Source organism: Gobius niger (genome assembly GCF_951799975.1).
Source record: "Gobius niger genome assembly, chromosome: 10".
NCBI lineage: Eukaryota > Metazoa > Chordata > Actinopteri > Gobiiformes > Gobiidae > Gobius > Gobius niger.
Window position 1 is genome coordinate 30,608,484 of NC_136861.1, and position 17,887 is coordinate 30,626,370.

Genomic DNA, 17,887 nt, shown 5'->3' on the forward strand with positions numbered 1-17,887 from the left:
CCTTCTACTGTATCAGCTCTCCATGATGGCTATGGTTAGCCTGATACTAGTGTTTACTACATGGTTGCGTACTTCTGGGAACATTGCGGGTCCAGCTGAGCACATCACTCAGTGCTGCCCGCAGCTCATGCAGAAGTACAGTATTTGATTACAGCAGCAACAGGCTGATTGGATTACCCCGGGCGGCTCGCACTCCAATGCCTACAGCAGAGCCAGCCACCAAACTGTGGGGAACATCTACACTGCTCCTATAGGGTCAGTCTGACTTAGGGTATGTAGGATGATTTATAAAGTGGCACTACAATTGAACCTCTAATAAGGCAATCCAGGGACGCCACATTTCTGATTTTATTTTCATTTGTGAAATTAAATCCGTATTGTCTTGTTGTTGTGACATAGTATTGCTCCCTGCAAGATGTGAAAGGTTCATCCCTGTGAAGAATGGAGATGAAACAAATTAGTTAAAGGGGGGGTATTATGCAAAATCGACTTTTTCAAGCTTTACATCATGTTAATATGTCATTCTCTCATTAAAAACATGCCTGAAGTGTTGTCTTGGCACATTCACGTATTTTGGAGTAATCTGTAAAAACTCTGATGGCGGCCATTTTAGGGATAGGTTTGCCTGAGTCCTCCTAGGAACGCCCCCACCTCCTGGAGACGCCTCCGAGCTTTGTCACCAGCCGAGTAACCAACCACTGCTCCTCAGCAGAACCCCCTCCCCACTGATGCCACAGACAGCGTGTGGAGGGGGCGTGTCGGAAAGGGTCAGAGGTTCTTAAAGAGACAGAGGCCTATTTCAAGACATTCACTACAGCCATTTTGAGAGAGCGATTTTATACAAGGCAGTTATTCTAATGTACTGCAGTTACAGACCAACAGAAGGTTTCGTCATCATTGTAGTGTGATATAGACTGGTGCTATGTGACTGAAAAAAGCATAATACCCCCTCTTTAAGACCACTACTAATACTGAAAAGATTATATAAAGGGAACAAACCTTTACGTGCTACATCTCTCTACATGTGGACAACCCTCATTTGAAATCTCAGAACCTCTTGAATTCAGTCATTGACCTTTAACGGAGCCTAATTTGGACTAGATTGGGAACAGGCGCTAGGGGAGTTCTTTTAGGCTGACCGCAAACAGTTTTTAGCCATAAAACCTTGCAACGCAAAGTTTGTTGGCGAGGACAAAGCCAAAGAAATAAAATGTTTTTAGTGATAAATATGTTCCAATATGAAGACTGGAGCAGAAATGCTGGTCCCTATTCCAGACATTATTAGTCACATGTAGGCTTGTTTGTTTGAATTGAGGAAAGGAAAATTAAGCAAAATAAATTGGGTTTTCAACAATGCGTCAAGTTTTGATATAATCATTTCAAGTCATTTAGTGATCTTCATTTATCTGTCCTTTTGCTTTTGAAAACTACAGAGCGGGTGAGACAGCAGTGCTAGTATCCAGATATCAGATTTTATCACAGAAAACTAATGTGGCTCTGGGAGTGCAAAATTCCCCACTGTAATTTCCGTTTCCCTCAAGCAAAGTCGGCCATTTGTATCAATTTGTCTTGTAATCTTGACCACACGATTTATCTGAATTAAGATGGGAGACAACGGCTGCGCTCCTGTTGCCCCCTGGTGGTGAAATAACGGAATCGGTTATCAAGTCTTTCTTCTGTGTAATAAGAACAACTCCAAAGTTATTATTAAATACATTTTATTACGTAAATGACAGACAGGTGATCTGCTAATTTGACAGAAAGACAGCGTTGCTATACATGCCGCCTCATTTGGTTTGTTGTCATGTTTCACATGAAGGCCAAGCAATTCGAATTCTTGCATTTGTACAGAAGATTATGCTGCTTTCGAGTGCACATGGGACAATTCGAGGAAGTAAAAAATGTTGGGCATATCATGATGTAGGCCAAATTCAAAACCGTACATTGTTTAAAGGTTGGATGTAAAAGCAAAAAGACACATTTCCAAACAATTTCATCTGTAAACAAACATCTTTTCAACAAATTTCCTTGGAGACTCGAATTCCCCGACGCCACTTGAAAGCAGCATTGTTATATGAGTTGAACATACGCGGATATGCCCCCCCACTCGTCACACTCACTCCAGCCTCCCAAGTCCACCAGCCCACACTCACAGAGCAGCGCTTCAGCCCCCCCACTTGATCTGGTCTTCGGAGGCCGGGAGGACGTCCGTGACCAGGCCTGTGCCGATGGTCCTGTTGCCGTCACGCAGGGTGAAGCGCTGGCCTTTCTCCAGCACCATCGGGTGACGGAGGTCAAGGAACAACGAAGTGTCCTCGCCGGGCATCACCATTTCCTGAAGCGACGTGACAGAGAAGGCATTTTACAAGGGGCGTTTGTGGTACTACAGGATCATAGGGTCTTGTGTACTTTGCACCGGAAGGAAGTAAATTCACTTACTGGTAAGTACTGTACTTAGAGTTTTTGAGGATCTGTATTTAATCTGTATTTAATTTGAGGATCTGGATTTAACTGACTGACTCAGTGCTTTTCTTACTACGGACTATTGGTAGGTAGTCACCCTCTCTGCGCAGAGGAGTGCACAACTTGGATAAAAAGGAACTGTCAAAGGAGGTCGGACTTCACTGCTCTGCCAGAAGTCAGCAGCTGGTTATACTTCTTTGTAACTAGGAACAATGGGAATAAACGCCTTATCTTTGAGACGACTTCTATTTCCAGTGTATTTGGCTATATCCAAATATCTGTCCTCACGTGATACAAAAGAGCCGGGTCATAACAGTACTATACTTGAGTAGTATTTGTGTTTCTACTTTCACTCCAGTACATTTGAAAGATAAATATAATAAGATAAGATAAGATAAGATAAACCTTTATTAATTAATGCCGTCTACTCCACTACATTTCTAAAATGTGTCCAAAGTAAAAAGCAACTTTGGCAATGTTTACTTCATTCAACACTAGCTGGTGCTGTGGAGATGTACAGTCATATGCCACTGACTTGGGTTTTGAAGCCGCAACATCTAATGAGTAATTTAAACTGAGTTTTCAGAGGACTTGCATTCTACTGTCACTTGATGTGTAGTATCTTTTACTCAAGTAATGAAATGAGGTACTTTGACCAACACTCCCCATGCAGCAGAGTGGTAAAAAGCAGAGAGAGCTACAGAGACCCCTTTGCTTTAACAAACAAAACAAGAAAAGAACGCTTTCCCTTTGGGGGATTCGTAAACTCTAGCTTTCAATTGCCTTCCTAATACATAACATGTCTTAACAGTTCCCAACAGACGGCAAGAAAGACAACGATATCATCATAGGACTCTTCTGAGTAAAACAGAAAAACTCTGATCTGAAATCTTTCTGAAAGGAGGGCTGGCTCTGGAAATATTGTTTTTTTTTCAAGTCATTCTTACTTCCACATGTTTGTCATAACAAGCCATACATCGTCCTATTTTCTTCCTTAAGCTTTTTCATATTTTATTTATTTGGCCCCTCTTCTAAATATAGGGGCTGGCTCCAAAAACCCAGGCGCATTGCTAGCATGAATGAGCTTCAGTTAGCATTTAGTCCATTGCGATTTTACAGTCCATGGCCCAAATAAAACAATTTCAACAAACAAAATGTTCAATAGCCAAGAAAAGACAGGAAAGCGTTTAAAAACAGAACTCACCCTGTCATCGGGAAGAGTGACCCGACAGGCCATATCCCAGGTCAATGAGAACATAACAGGCATAAAGTTGCTAACAAACGGTTTGTGTCGGCCGCCCTCTTCTTTACTCAATACATACACCTGTGAAAAATACATTAATCATTTTAGCCGCTGGTCTGTGTGTTGTTTTAATGTTTTCCTGTACGTGTAGCGCCTGCTGACCTGTGCTTTGATTTTCTTGTGGGGTTTTATGGACCCAGGTTTGCACATGACCATCCCTCTCCTGATGTCCTCCCTCTTCAGGCCTCGCACCAAAGCTCCCAGGTTGTCTCCAGCCTCTGCCCGATCCAGAGATTTGTGGAACATTTCAATTCCTGAGCAAAAGCACAAGCAACCGCGTGACCAAGTAGAAAACAATCTAGCTATAGCCCATTTAAACAGAGCAGATTTTTATCCAGACTCAGATTTAAAAAGTGTTTCATTACCTGTTACCACCGACTTGAAGCTTTTGTTGTGGCCCACGAACTCGCACTCTTCTCCCTTCTTCACAACACCTTTCTCCATTGTGCCTGTTACTACTGTACCCCTTCCTATAGACAATAAATGAGTGTAGTTGTTTTGGAGAGTTAAAATAAAAGTCTACCATTGAAAAATACATTGTAGATTTGCATTAAATGAACATACCGGGAATCGAGTAGACACCTTCAACAGGCAGAAGGAAGGGATCGTCGAGTTTCCTCTTTGGCAGCGGCACATAGTTATCCACAACCTCTAGAAGTTTCAACACGGCGTCTCTTCCCAGGTCAGGCTGACGGTTCTGAGAAAACAATGTCATAAAGCAGTCAAATCAAATTCCATCAAACATTCTGCATTTCCCACTAATAAGAAAACAGGTTTTCTAATTCCGTTGCTGCATTTTATGTATTTTTACTTCAAACAATGCACACAAATAAACACAGAGACAGCCTCTGTTGGCTAGAGTGGGGAGCGCAGTCTTTAAAAACAAATGAGTATCACAGCTATGATCAACAAAATACTTTACAAGCAAAGCTTCCCTCAGCTACTCCATCTTGGCATTTTACACCATTGCATCGCTAGATGCGTCACCTTCGAGCTAATTTCAAACTTTCAGCTAAGTTTTTCCCCCTCACTATGTAAAGACATACATATGTAGGGATCGCAGATGTTTGAAGCAGCAGAAGCCGCAACAGTTAGCGACAAACAGTCACAAATGGAGCTGGCAAAATGGAGCTGGCAAATCATATTCCTCCTTATGGTTACATGTACCGGGATGAGTGTGAGGCGTTTAAGGGTTGTGGGAAATAAAACGTCTGCACTGTACACTCTTAAGTTTTTTTTGTATTATTATTATTATTATCATTATTAATTTATTTTACTTTAAAGTTAAATCATGTTCTAAATGCCTTGCATAAATGTTGCATTTTAGCAAATAGATACAAATCTCAAAATGTTTACTCATTTACAAGTCTACGCTACATATCTTATTAATTCAGCAAAAAGTCCGTTTCTAATTTAATCCATCATTAGCTCAGTGTGTGGGGGAGAATGAGGGATGTGGGTGGTGAAGGGAAGGGGGCAGAGCAGAGTTCACTACTGACTCAAAAAGACATAGATGAGGCCAGCTTTAAAAGCTAAACATAGAATGTAGCCTGGGAGTACCCATGCTGCTTGTGTGCGCTCTAATCATTTCGAACTGCACAACAGCCTGGGCACATTTTTTGCATGGATTTGGGGACTAATCACAGAACGAGGAGGGACGGCAAGACGATGACGCGCAATTCGACATACGGAAGCTTGTAGTTTGTTTACGGATAAAACGTAAAAAACAAACAAACGTTTATTTACAGATCCAACATGATAGCAGCGACTCCATATTTTGATCAAGCTTTCGACCGTGTTCTAAATAGTTTAGCTCGAAAGTTTAAAGCAGGTCATCTGATACGATGATACGATTGGCAATGGCTACGTACAGACGCCCAATAAACGGCTGTGGACGATCTTAAACTAGACCTCTCGTACGAGAAAATGAATTGGTGGTCCCCAGACTAAATATAACTTGTGATATTTTGTCTGGTGATAGCCAGGCTATTTCCCTTGTGTAATTCATTGAATTAGTAGGAAAGTTACCTCCAGAGCACAAAGAGCTGAGCCGATGACGACTGGCGTATTGTCTCCATCGTATCCGAACTCCGTGAGCAGCTCTCGGATCTCGATCTCCACCAGCTCAAGCATTTCCTTGTCCTCCACCGCGTCGGCTTTGTTTATAAACACCACCACGTGCTCCACCCCGATTTGGCGGGCCAGCAAGAGATGCTCACGAGTCTGGGGCATCTGTCCGTCTGTAGCTGCCACCACCAGAATGCAGCCGTCCATCTGTGCTGTGCCAGTGATCATGTTCTGGGACGGAGAAAAGAGATTGTTTGATGTACTGTCGCTACAGAAGTGTATTTGGGCAAACCCTTAACAGAGAAATGAATAAAGTAATTTTACCTTGACATAATCAGCATGGCCAGGGCAGTCTGTGTGGGCATAATGTCTATTGGCTGTTGTGTATTCTACATGGGAAGCATTGATGGTGATCCCTCTGGCTTTTTCCTCAGGAGCATTATCAATATCCTCATACTTTTTAAAGTTACCGCCACCGGCATCTGCAAGAACTGAAGCAGAACACAAAATGCAAAAAGTATATTAGCATCATGTAAATAATAGTGCGCTCTTCCCCATATTGTTTAAAGCTGCTGTACATACCTTTTGTAATGGCTGCTGTCAAGGTAGTCTTGCCATGATCAACGTGTCCAATAGTTCCAACGTTAACATGAGGCTTGTCACGAGTGTAGACCTTCTTGGCTTCAGCTGCAAAGGTCCGCCGGCTCAGAGGCACCGCACACTAAAAGTAAAAAAGATATTGAATTCAATAATTTAATGATTAGTTAAATGGAAGCATGTCTGACTCATGTTTTTGTAATTGTACTCACTAGTTTATAAGTGCTGTGCAGAAGGCCCGGCGAGGTAAGGTGAAGGGCTGAACAGAGATGCACAGAAGAGCTTTCAGTTCATTTATACCAAAGTTGCATGGTCAAATGATTCAAGTACATGATGTTGCGTTCAGGGGGTAATGCAAGGTTAGTAAATGCTGCTTATGCAAGAGTTACAAAACAACATAATAATACTAATCATATAAGCAAACATCTTGTTCCGTTTACTGCAATAACAATCAAGAGTTAGTTTTCAAATGAAGTCCAAATAAGACTTGTTTCCATTTGAAGCATAGAGCCTCATCCACATCTACTCAAGCTAATACTCCGGTAACGTGACCTTGCTCACACTAGGAAGCATCATCTCCGCCTTTAGGCGTAAATAAATGCATTAACATGGCATTCCTAATTAATCACGAGCCTATGGCAAAATTGAAATTTGAAACAAATGAATGTAATGTTAAATGGTTCAGGCGTTTTATAACATTTACCGGAGAAACATGCACGCAGTCCCACAAGCGCCGCCATCTTGGATGGTTAACCAAGCCAAAGATGAGAAGAGCAACAAGATAGTAATATAAACTGCAACCATAATGTCGTGGCTCTTTAAACAAGGTAAAAATAAGCTTCATGTCCACCACATGATTTACATATACTTATCATGCGATGTGAAGGAATATTGTAATGAGTATAATAGACATGTTTATAAAAAAATTAGCCTAACTAAATAGATTTCAATGAATACAAATGCGCTTATGTTTTTTTTTTTACCTGTATTGTGTATTTTTGCATTCTAGTATAAAATTGTTCTCTGAAATATATTTCGCCTTTGGAAAAGATTATTTAAAAATGTTACACGATGGAACTTAACAATCTCTATTTCATTGGCACTCTTTGAGAGCCGGTCAAGAGTCACATCCTTTACCGTAAATATAGTTACAATACATCCATGTTTTTATTTATTTATTATTGACCTATTCTTTTTTCACCTCTCAGAAATATGACTCTTCTACGACGTAGTTCCTATAAACTATGCTATACTACACACACGTTTGAATAAACATAAAGATTCCTCTGGTTTTGTGATGCCTTGGGGAAATCTGTGGGCGCGTTAGTGACATGCTTTACGGTAAAGTATGGCAGCTTCCATAGATGCGACTCATGCGCGTTACCAGAACGTTCTAGCGTATTCAAGTTTAGTGTTTACCCTGATATAAAGCAAAAAGAGAGCCAGAAAAACCCATTATACATTTCTTCACAGTCACCACAAGGTAAGTTATGATCAGTTATTGTCTTTATGCCAGACATGGGGATATTTTTGGGGATCATGCTGTTCTCACGTTTAGTTTTTGAGGAACTGATTATTGTTTCTTTCGCCACCAGCTTTTGCAAACATGTCAGAAGAAGGACCAGGTAGAAGATATCCACAGAACCTCCAGGGAGTGCTTCAGCTGGCCGTAGATGTTGGGTCCGCGGCAGAGGGACCACAGCCCTTGGCGCCCATGTCGGAGGAGGTAAGTCCTAATTACATTTCCATTAGATATGACAAACAATTTCATACATTTTACTGATCAGAACTGTTTTACATCGTTTCAGAGGAAGACATGGCTGAGGGATGCCCTGTCAGAAATCGGTAAAGGCCAAATGGACGAGGTAGAGCAGATGAAACTATGCTTGAAGATCTTGCGCAGAGAAGAACCGAGTGATCAGGACAGAGAAGATGAAGATGAGGAAGACGAGCGGGAAACAGCCTTCGAAACGATATCTGAGCTGTGTGAAAATCTGGACAATGCTAGAGGTCGGTTTAAAAGGCAATTCGTCATTAAAAGCAGGCTTCACACTGTATCTAACCACACCAAAACATTAGCATATTACCAATCTCTATCTCAATTAAACAATATAGGCATTTCTACGAATTGTTCGGGAATGTCCACAGTTACCATGGAGATCCGCCATCTTTGCAGCTGTTAGCATACATTTCCATAGACTAACATTAGCTAAAAACAGTATAAAAAGTGGAGAAAAAACCAGTGGAACGACTCCGTTAGCTGCTGAGATACTGCTGGTAAATACATCTAACACACTGTGGTCTCCGAGTGTTTTAATGTGAACAATAACTCCAGTATTTTGACTTTTAAAATCTCCATTAGTTTACAAGGGCTGCTAATCCCATAATGCTTAGCGATATGACATCACATTCCCGAACTCTATAGATACAGACGGCATCTCTGGAATCGCCCATATTTGGTCATGTTTAAAAACAGTTAAGGGGGAAAACAATTTTGAGAAAATGTAAACTTTTTCTAATTATTCAAAAACTACTTTAACAAATACTGAATTATGAACATGGTTTCTACTAAATAAAGATACAAAGACATGGGGAGGAGCAAAGTGGTTCAACAGCCCATAAATACATATATAACGGAGAATGCTAACTTGATGCAACATGTTAGCATCGGGCTAATGCTAACGGTTAGCTAGCGCTAGCTACAACTGCCGTTTTTTCACTTCTACTGAACGATCTGCTGTGAGAAAATATCCATATGGGCCCGATTTACACTTGACTTTATTTGTATGTGATAAATAAGTTCATATTCCACCAGAAAATGGCTAAAAAGAGTGAAAAATTGTGTTTCTCTAAAGATTCTATTTTCCCCCTCGGTGAAGCCACGCCCCCTTCGATGACGAGATGCCGTCTGTATCTATTCCTCTTCTTTTGTCCTCCAGACTTGATGACTCTGGGTGGCCTGGAGCTGTGCGTTTCTCGATACCTGTGCCATGAACAGAGCGGTCTCCGGTGGCGCGCGGCCGGGCTCATCGCCACCTGCTCGCAGAACATGCCCCAAGTGCAGATCTACCTCTTGGACATCGGGACGCTGCCCAAACTGCTACAGATGGCCGACGCCGACCCGCACCCCACAGTCCGAGTGAAGGCCCTATACGGCGTCTCATGTGAGTTAGACCTCAGTGGTCGGGGTATGTAAGTCGTTACTCGTGGCTTAAAAATGTTCCGCCTCGTTCTCGTGGCTGCAGGCTTGGTTCGGGAGCAGGACGCGGGACTCCAGGCCTTTTTGTCCCTGGACGGCTTCTCTGTGCTGATGAGGGGCATGCAGTCCGAGAATGAGAAGCTTCAAATCAAAGCGGCATTTCTCCTGCTCAATCTGCTGACGTCACACCCAGAGCAGAGAGGTGACGAGCTGTCAAACTCCCCTTCCAATGTTTAGCTAGATTTTAATCCTCATGGTTTGAAATATGACTAAATGTTGTCTTTATTCCTTTGAACCATGTTTATTTCATTTCCTCCTGCAGTGGCGGTAGTCTCTATGGGGATGGTCCAACAGTTGGTGTCTGTTTTGCGGACCGCACATTCCCCCTTCCATGAACATGTGCTTGGCGCCCTTTGCTGGTTGGTATATTTGTAAACTTATACTTTACTCTATTATAAAAACCACCTTGAAAACATAGTTATATGTTTGTTTCAGTCTAGTGGAGGATTGTCCTCAGGGGCGAAAAGACTGTCGGGAGGCTGCACTGGGCCTGCAGCAGTTACTGAAGGAGCGAGCCAAAGAACTGCAGGGGAAAGAGGAGTGTGAGGTGGGTCAGACTTCTTCTAAATTACATACATTAAACCAAGCTGACTATTGTCATGTTAACATCATAAACGTCCGCCCCTCCTTAGTTTTAAAGTTCCACAGCATAACCAGGCCCATTTGTATGTCAGCAGCCTTTGTTTATTAGCATGTCATGAAACGTTTTCTTTCCAGGTAGAGATTAGCACCCTCTGCTGGACTTTGTTTTAACTACACTCCAAGTAAACTCCAGGGGACTTTAGTTGAATTTCAAAAACATGAGGAACCACTATATAGGACCTTGAAACCACCCCACCACGCAAAACTGTGGAGTCATTAGAAGGATTTTGGACGGGTTTTGACGGTGATATTGTTGCTTTGACAGGAGGAATTAGACTTCTGTGAGCGCCTGAGGACGATGTGCTTCACAGGTCGGCAGGCTGACGGCAATGGGATGGACCGCTGACCAAACGTTTGCAGCTAAATAATAATCCACTGTTTCGTGCTTGTAAATACCTCTTTTTTGTTTTCCACTGTTTTTTGCGAAAGACACTTATGTCCTTCCCTCTTTTTCGCGGAGGGTTTTCGGTCGATTTAACTGTTGAAAATACTGCAGCATTTTGTTGTACATATGTATTTATTAAAAACAACAAATGTTTAAAGTAAAGTCGATAATCACAGCATATCCTCGATGTTGTCAATGAATAAAAAATATTTTTGACATATCAAAAAGACAAAGGAGTGTTTTTTAAGGAGGGTAGCCACAATATTTACTAATTAGAGGGAATAATGTTGCTCAAAAGTACTGCTATAGTTTTAGCAATGTTACAATTTAGTTTATAATAATCCATCAGAAAAAAACACCAAATATGAGGCTATCTGTAATTAATGGGCCACATTTTAAGGAATATCAATCAAGTCGAAAGTTCAATTATACCCACCATTTTTTTTTATTACTAGTGATCTTCACACACAATATTTTAAAAGTTGTTAATCCTATCTAAGATCTCTTCCACTTTGAATAGTCGTCGTGGCTCTCTGTCGCTTTCACATCCCCCACAGCAATCAGGAGCTGTGCTAAATAATAGGTCACCATAACTACAACACTTCCATTTTCTATCGTCACCGCCTTGAAAACCTGCAGGGCCAGAGTCACGTCGGACACCATGAAGACCAGGCTGCCCAGGATTGTGGTGAGTCGGCGCGTCCTGACGGCCAGGCTCCCCATCAGTGCAATCAGCAGGATGTACACCCCCACTCCCGGGACGATCAGGTCAGGGTTTGGAGCCTTTTGGAGAAATGGGTACATGTAGATGTAAAACGCCACTCCGATCAGGAACAGGACGGGGTACAGGAGGCGTGGCCATGAAGATGATGAGTAGGAGGTGTAGCGCGAGGATGAGAGGAAGGTCGCGGAGTAGAAGAGGTGGGCCACAGCAAAGGCACCCATTCCTGAAACACATGAGAAAAGGAAGGGAACATGAGTTTAAGGTAATAGCAAAACATTATTTTCACATGAAGGTGCCCAGAAGTGGAGACAATATTTTAGGAATTTACATAATGTTGGTCAGTAGAAAGGACTTTCAGCCATAAGAATGAATGTGTCAGATTTGTGAATCCAATCACTTCCAAATAGTTATGTGTTATATGTTCTATGCTTCATGTTGCACGACTGTTTTGCACTAGTTTGTAAACATGCTCACCAATAACGCATAAAAACTATTCTGATTCTGAAATAATGATCAATTTCAACACTCAAACATGGATCATTTTCTTTATTTGGACACCTTTATTCATTTGACCTTGGTTCATGTGTGCGATATGAGAGAGAAGGCGTTGAAATCGTGACAGTTTTTGTTTCATGCAGATAGATCCAGCTGTTTTAATGGTTGCCACATTATCATTTTTATTTGTCGGCTGTTTAGAAGGTTAAATATGATGTCATGGGAACACAACTTACTTTGTATTATCAATGAAGGTATTCAAGTACTTCAAGTCGTCTTCTGTACTCAGTGGTTGAAGTCTTGAACGTTTCGCCTCTCATCCAAAAGGCTTCGTCAGCAAAAACTAAAGACGAAGCCTTTTGGATGAGAGGCAAACATTCGAGACTTGAACCACTGAGCACAGAAGACGACTTGAATACCTTCATTGAAGATGGACAACTCCTGTACGACTGAGAGCTTGCACGGACATCTTACTTTGCATTACTTATTTGATTCTTTGCTATTCATGCTGGAGAAAACTCTGTAGTATTCTACCATTAGCTGAGAATTGAGATGACCTAAGACATGCGTGCCCATAGTGCGGCCCGGGGGCCATATGCGGCCCTCAGACCAATATTTGGTGTCCCTCAGACTTCTAGTTTTGCTGGCACACATCACCAAAGATGGTACTTTTAACTGCAACTTTGTAGGACAGAGACAGCATCACGGGTCCAACTTCCAAGCATGACATGTCAATAAGCGAACCTTGGTGAAAACAGTTTAGACACCCCTGACCTACAGTAAGTAAAAGTTTTTTTCCATCTTATTCCGCCCCGCCCACTTTTGCCTCTTTTTGCCTTGTCTCGGCACTTCCGTTGTATTGACACTTCCGGTCGACACTTTCCGAAGCCTGTGCATTTAAACGGAGAAAGAGGGAAAATGTTCGCTGCTCAAATCTGATGTTTAGTAGATTTGAAATGTCCAATGTTCATTTGGACAAGATCGTGAATACAAGCGGCCGAAATGAGTTTCCTTCGCAGGGTGGCTGGGCACACCCATCGAGATCGGGTGAGGAGCTCAGTTACCCGGGAGGAGCTCGGAGTAGAGTCGCTGCTCCTTCACGTCGAAAGGAGCAGCTGAGGTGGCTCGGGCATCTGTTCCGGATGCCTCCTGGTCGCCTCCCGCGGGAGGTGTTCCAGGCATGTCCTAGTGGGACAAGGTCTGGAAGACCCAGGACACGGTGGTGGGACTATGTCTCCGAGCTGGCCTGGTGTCGCCTCGGGGTCCCCCCAGAACAGCTGGAGGAGGTGTGTGTGGATCAGGAAGTCTGGGCATCTCTGCTGAGACTGCTGCTCCCGCGACCCGGCCCCGGATAAAGCGGATGTGTTCACATCGTTGTCCATCAATGGTTTCCCCATTGATGGATGTTCACTTGCACCAACAAGTCAAACTGCACCGTTTCTCTGCTTTGTTTTCGCGTAGTACCTGATTTTATCTTGACTTTTCCAGTCCTATGATAATAACTGAGAAAAGGGGCGGGCACAATTCATGGCGGCGCCCGCGCGAACTTCCAAAAAAAGGCCTTACATTTCCATCAATCTCTCTTCCATCCAATCTCTGCCACCTCTATCTAAATGCCAAAGTCTATCCATTTAACAGACCATTCACTGTTTCACTGTTTGACACACAGTGACCATCATTAACCATGATTATACAAACGGATCTCCTCACCATGTATAAACATCTCATCGGGCCACACCAGGCAGACGTCCCCCACGGCGGAGAAGGCCAGCCCCCCCGCCACACCCAGGAGGCTGTGAGCACCGTTCCAGCTCAGCACCACCGCGGCCAATAGCAGCACGGGAGCCGACTTGACCCCGGCTGTCAGGGTCGACCCCACAGCCCCGGGCATAAACAAGTATAAGTACGCAGAGGAGGCCAAAAAGAACGGCACCAGGTACAAAAACAAGGAACAAGACTGAAACAAAAGAGAGAAACGTGAAGTCAAGACTAATTGTCATTTCATATAGGCTATAGTTTGATTAAAGTTTGCCGTACCATGTTTCTCCTCTGTCTGCGGTCATACGCGTCAGTGTCCAGGATGTCCATCTTCAAAACCACCACTTTTTGCTCATAAAATTAAAAACAATGGCTCCGCTCACAAGCGTCTTCTCCCCTTCTCAAATGCCTCCCATGTGTCCGACACGCGTCAATGTACTTTGGACTATTCATTCTGATAATACTGATCAACGTTCTCCTGCTTCTGAGATTTCGCTCATTTGTGCCTGACTTTTGATCTAGTCCCGGTTGGACATGAGACGGCGATATAAAAAAATATAAAAAAAAAAGGAAGGAAGAGAATGTTATTGAATGGAAATGGTTGACTAACTGCTGTAAAGGAATTGGCCTTATGACTTGACAAATTATTTTTTTCTTCCATTTTTTTTAAATATAAAATGTAGTTGTTGGTGTGCGTAAAATGTTCAAGAAATGCAAAAAACAATGCTAAAAAAATAAATAAATAAAAAATAACAAATCTAGATAACAAATAAAATCCAATAATTTCTGAAAAGGCTAGAACATTTAGATATTTGGTGCAGTAAAGTCACTCAGACTATATTCTCACACTATATGGTCAAAACAAGATTAAATGTATAATGTTTGTTCTCCATTACAGATTGAAAGAAGAATGCAGAAATAGATAAACTACTGAATAAACAAGAAGCAAGGACATGAGGTTTATGTCACGGGGAAATAGACCCATCAATGATTGACTCGGGTCACTCGGATGAACTTTGAACCCTGCACGGCTTTAGTCGGTGGAGGGAGGACACGGCAGGGTTGTCCAATTACATGGTCAGTATTATCAAATCTCTATCCAAAATGACAACAGGATGATGACAAAGAAGCTTTCTCTGTGCAGAACATGGCGTGCGGCACCTCTCCCTTACGGATCGGGGTGGTAGGCTACGGACACCTAGGTATTAGGAGTGAACACCCATGTGCAATGACTATATAGGCGTAGGGTATGTCTCATGACTATGGCGTTTGTGACTGCAGGGCAATTCTTGGTGGAGCAGTTACTGTCAGAGGGGCCAGGGCTCGGGCTGAAGCTGGAGTTTGTCTGGAACAGGAACGCAGACAAGCTCAGAGGCGTGGTCTCTGATGAATTCATACTCCGAGACTTGTCATCTTTTGCTGAGAGGTACAGTTTTGATGTGAGATACAATGCAAACATGTCTGGAAGTGGGTTTTTGTAGTTAAAGCCACACTGTGGAATATCCCAGGTTATACGTTGCCACTAAAATGTCATAAGAAACAAAACATAACAGAGCTATTTTTGCAGTGGGTCACCATGATAAAACATTTGGTCAGGTCTAATGAGGAGACACACCCACTTATTCACTTTGATGGTCTGTACTATAGACCATCAAAGTGAATTCATGGAAATTATTTATTGGAATTTTTTTTTGAGGACCTGTACTTCACATCACTACTACAGTATTATTGCTGATAACGTTATACTGCTTATTATTATTAGACAAATATAACACTTTCTTCCCCACTACATTTCTGTAAAATCTCCAAATTTAAATTTCTTCCATGTGTTTTGTTAAAAGTCCTGACAATGCACACTCCAGAACAGTAGGTGGCGATGTGCAGCTGTGGAGTTGCCAAATGCCACTGACTCCTAACAAGGAAGAGCGTTTTTCCCCATCATGTTTCAATACAGAGGATGAATTCTGGGGCAATTTTTGTGTGTTTGAAACGGCAAAGTTATTTTTCTCACACTCATTTAAACATTTGTACTTTCTACTTTGAATACTTGCTTAATTTAAGTAATACTTTGACAGAGCTACTTTTTCTTTTATTGGTAGCAATATCTGGCCAGTAGTATTTGTCCTTTTACTCAAGTAATGAAATCAAGTACTACTGGTATAGACACATGTCTTAGTTTTTTCAAAAGGTATTTTTCACCAACAAAATTACACATGAAATACACGCTTTAATACATTTTTGTCTGAAATGTTACGCAGTGTGGCTTTAAGATGAATAGTTTGTTATTTCCAATACTTTGATTAGTTGCCATTTTTTTGCCTTTCTGGGAGACCCATCTTTCGGTAGCTGTGTAAAGCTGGTAGAGACGCTCGTCCACTTACCAGAAGCTTGGCAGTTCGATCCCTGCTGCTTTGCATTCTGCCGGTGTGCCCTTGGGCAAGACACTTCACACTACTTTCTTGTAGAAATTAACGTAATGTAGCGAGCTAGAAGTATCAAGCGAGACACTTAATCCAACGCATCGTCCTGTTTGTTGAATTTTGTTACAGGCAATGTGACGTGATTGTGGAAGTTTGTCATCCACAAATCGTCAAAGAGTTTGGAGTCCAATTCCTGTCCAAGTCTCACCTTATGGTCAGCATCCACCCATGTGAACTTATCTAAAATTCATAGAAAGGAAGTGTGATAAATATCTTTACATTAAGTGTACACTACTAGTAAACCCTTTAATTCTACAACGTATACAAAGCTTTCCTGATTATTAGTTTATTATGTATAAACACATGATAATAACGTTATTGCTCAGACCGTGAACCATTTTAAAAACTGAAGTGTGATAAATTGTGGATGTACTAAACATTCATAATCTTTGGTCTTTAGGTCGGCTCTCCATCTGCTCTCTCAGACCCCGAGCTCAACCGCACACTCCGCCAGGCAGCGCAGCGGCACGGCAGGACGCTGTACGTGCCCAGTGGTGCCCTCTGGGGGGGCCAGGACATCCAGAGGCTCAGTGACAGTGGGGCCTTGAAGGTAACACAGTACATGACCTTTAAAAACCTTTAATTTACAGTTTATTCCCAAATAAGCGTTCTATCCATTTTTCCTTTTGCTTTTTATAATCCTAACATATAAATGAAAAAAAAACTATCACATCAAAATAAAAATTAGCACAGCAATAATACATTTGTAAAATCCAATAAATATCTATATTTTACACTATTTACTTCTGATAATCAGTTTTTAAAATAGCTTAATAATGTTCCCTTTGTATTGGCACCATTCCAATCTAATTACACCCCTGCTCTATTCATAGGCCTTGTTTATCCGCATGTCCAAGCACCCGTCCTGTTTCCGGCTGACCAAAGACGTCCTCTCTGATTGGTCGGAGGGCGAGGGGAGGCGGGTCTTATTCAGGGGCTCGGTGGCAGAGTTGTGCCCACTCGCCCCCAACAATGTGAACACGATGGCAGCTGCTGCCGTGGCCGCCGGGGCACTGGGCTTCAGTGGAGTGCAGGGGGAAATCGTCTCGGACACAGAGTGTGTTTTCATACTTTCTCTTAGTTCATTTATCCCATTAAATTACAAAGAATAAATTATCTTCTAGGACTTGCAAAGGTTTTGGCCATATTTACGATAAGCAGAATTAATCGATAACACACTTACTAAAATGTGTAGACTAGGATTTTGACACCTACATAGATCTGAATTTGACTGGATTATGTCTAAACTAAACAAAATAAGACGTATTTAAAGCTAAAGACGACGAACACCTGAATATATCACTAGCTTAATTTAATAATCTCTCATTCAGTCAAATAAATTCTAAATTTTGAGCTTTTTTTCAATCAGGTTGAGTGACTATCACGTGGTGGAGGTGGAGGTGACTGGTCCTGACGGCTTCTCCGTGCGCACCGTCAGAAGGAACCCGGCCAAGCTCGGAGCAGTGACCGGCAGCGCAACATACAAGTCATTCTGGAACAGTTTGCTCGGTACATATTGTATCTAAATCTATATTATTTTGCAGGACAACAAACCGTTTTAAGTATTTAATTCTATTCTCCGCATCTTTTTCCTCTACAGTTTGTAAAGGTCACGGCGGTCGCGTTTTCTTGTGCTAAAGAGAACCGCAGATGCATCGACGCTTTGTTCGGTTGTGCTACTGTTACAAATATTCTAAATCCTCAATAAACAACA

General features: G+C 42.1%; 4 protein-coding genes across 4 annotated transcripts; 2 read left to right on the top strand and 2 right to left on the bottom strand.

Annotated features, from left to right (window-relative positions):
- Positions 1-1,732: 1,732 nt before the first annotated feature.
- Positions 1,733-7,194, bottom strand: tufm (Tu translation elongation factor, mitochondrial). Its single transcript, XM_079564221.1, has 10 exons — positions 7,134-7,194; positions 6,643-6,689; positions 6,416-6,554; positions 6,158-6,324; positions 5,795-6,064; positions 4,331-4,463; positions 4,132-4,236; positions 3,869-4,020; positions 3,668-3,787; positions 1,733-2,335 (listed from the first exon to the last, which is right to left on the bottom strand). Exons 1-10 carry the CDS (start codon positions 7,168-7,170, stop codon positions 2,165-2,167), a joined length of 1,341 nt encoding a protein of 446 aa, XP_079420347.1. The 5' UTR covers positions 7,171-7,194; the 3' UTR covers positions 1,733-2,164.
- Positions 7,195-7,800: 606 nt separating this feature from the next.
- Positions 7,801-10,899, top strand: hspbp1 (HSPA (heat shock 70kDa) binding protein, cytoplasmic cochaperone 1). The gene is made up of 8 exons (XM_079564977.1): positions 7,801-7,913; positions 8,026-8,156; positions 8,239-8,440; positions 9,370-9,594; positions 9,676-9,831; positions 9,952-10,048; positions 10,125-10,236; positions 10,597-10,899. The coding sequence occupies exons 2-8, from the start codon at positions 8,037-8,039 to the stop codon at positions 10,675-10,677; spliced, it is 993 nt and encodes a 330-aa protein (XP_079421103.1). The 5' UTR covers positions 7,801-7,913; positions 8,026-8,036; the 3' UTR covers positions 10,678-10,899.
- A 312-nt stretch (positions 10,900-11,211) lies between these two features.
- Positions 11,212-14,099, bottom strand: tmem86b (transmembrane protein 86B; the record flags this gene model as incomplete). The annotated part of the gene is made up of 3 exons (XM_079564174.1): positions 13,973-14,099; positions 13,646-13,892; positions 11,212-11,663 (listed from the first exon to the last, which is right to left on the bottom strand). Exons 1-3 carry the CDS (start codon positions 14,021-14,023, stop codon positions 11,212-11,214), a joined length of 750 nt encoding a protein of 249 aa, XP_079420300.1. The 5' UTR covers positions 14,024-14,099.
- Positions 14,100-14,744: 645 nt separating this feature from the next.
- aspdh (aspartate dehydrogenase domain containing) lies at positions 14,745-17,886 on the top strand. Its single transcript, XM_079563973.1, has 8 exons — positions 14,745-14,770; positions 14,838-14,895; positions 14,975-15,119; positions 16,243-16,327; positions 16,574-16,723; positions 17,007-17,230; positions 17,543-17,682; positions 17,774-17,886. Exons 1-8 carry the CDS (start codon positions 14,768-14,770, stop codon positions 17,809-17,811), a joined length of 843 nt encoding a protein of 280 aa, XP_079420099.1. The 5' UTR covers positions 14,745-14,767; the 3' UTR covers positions 17,812-17,886.
- Position 17,887: the final 1 nt, after the last annotated feature.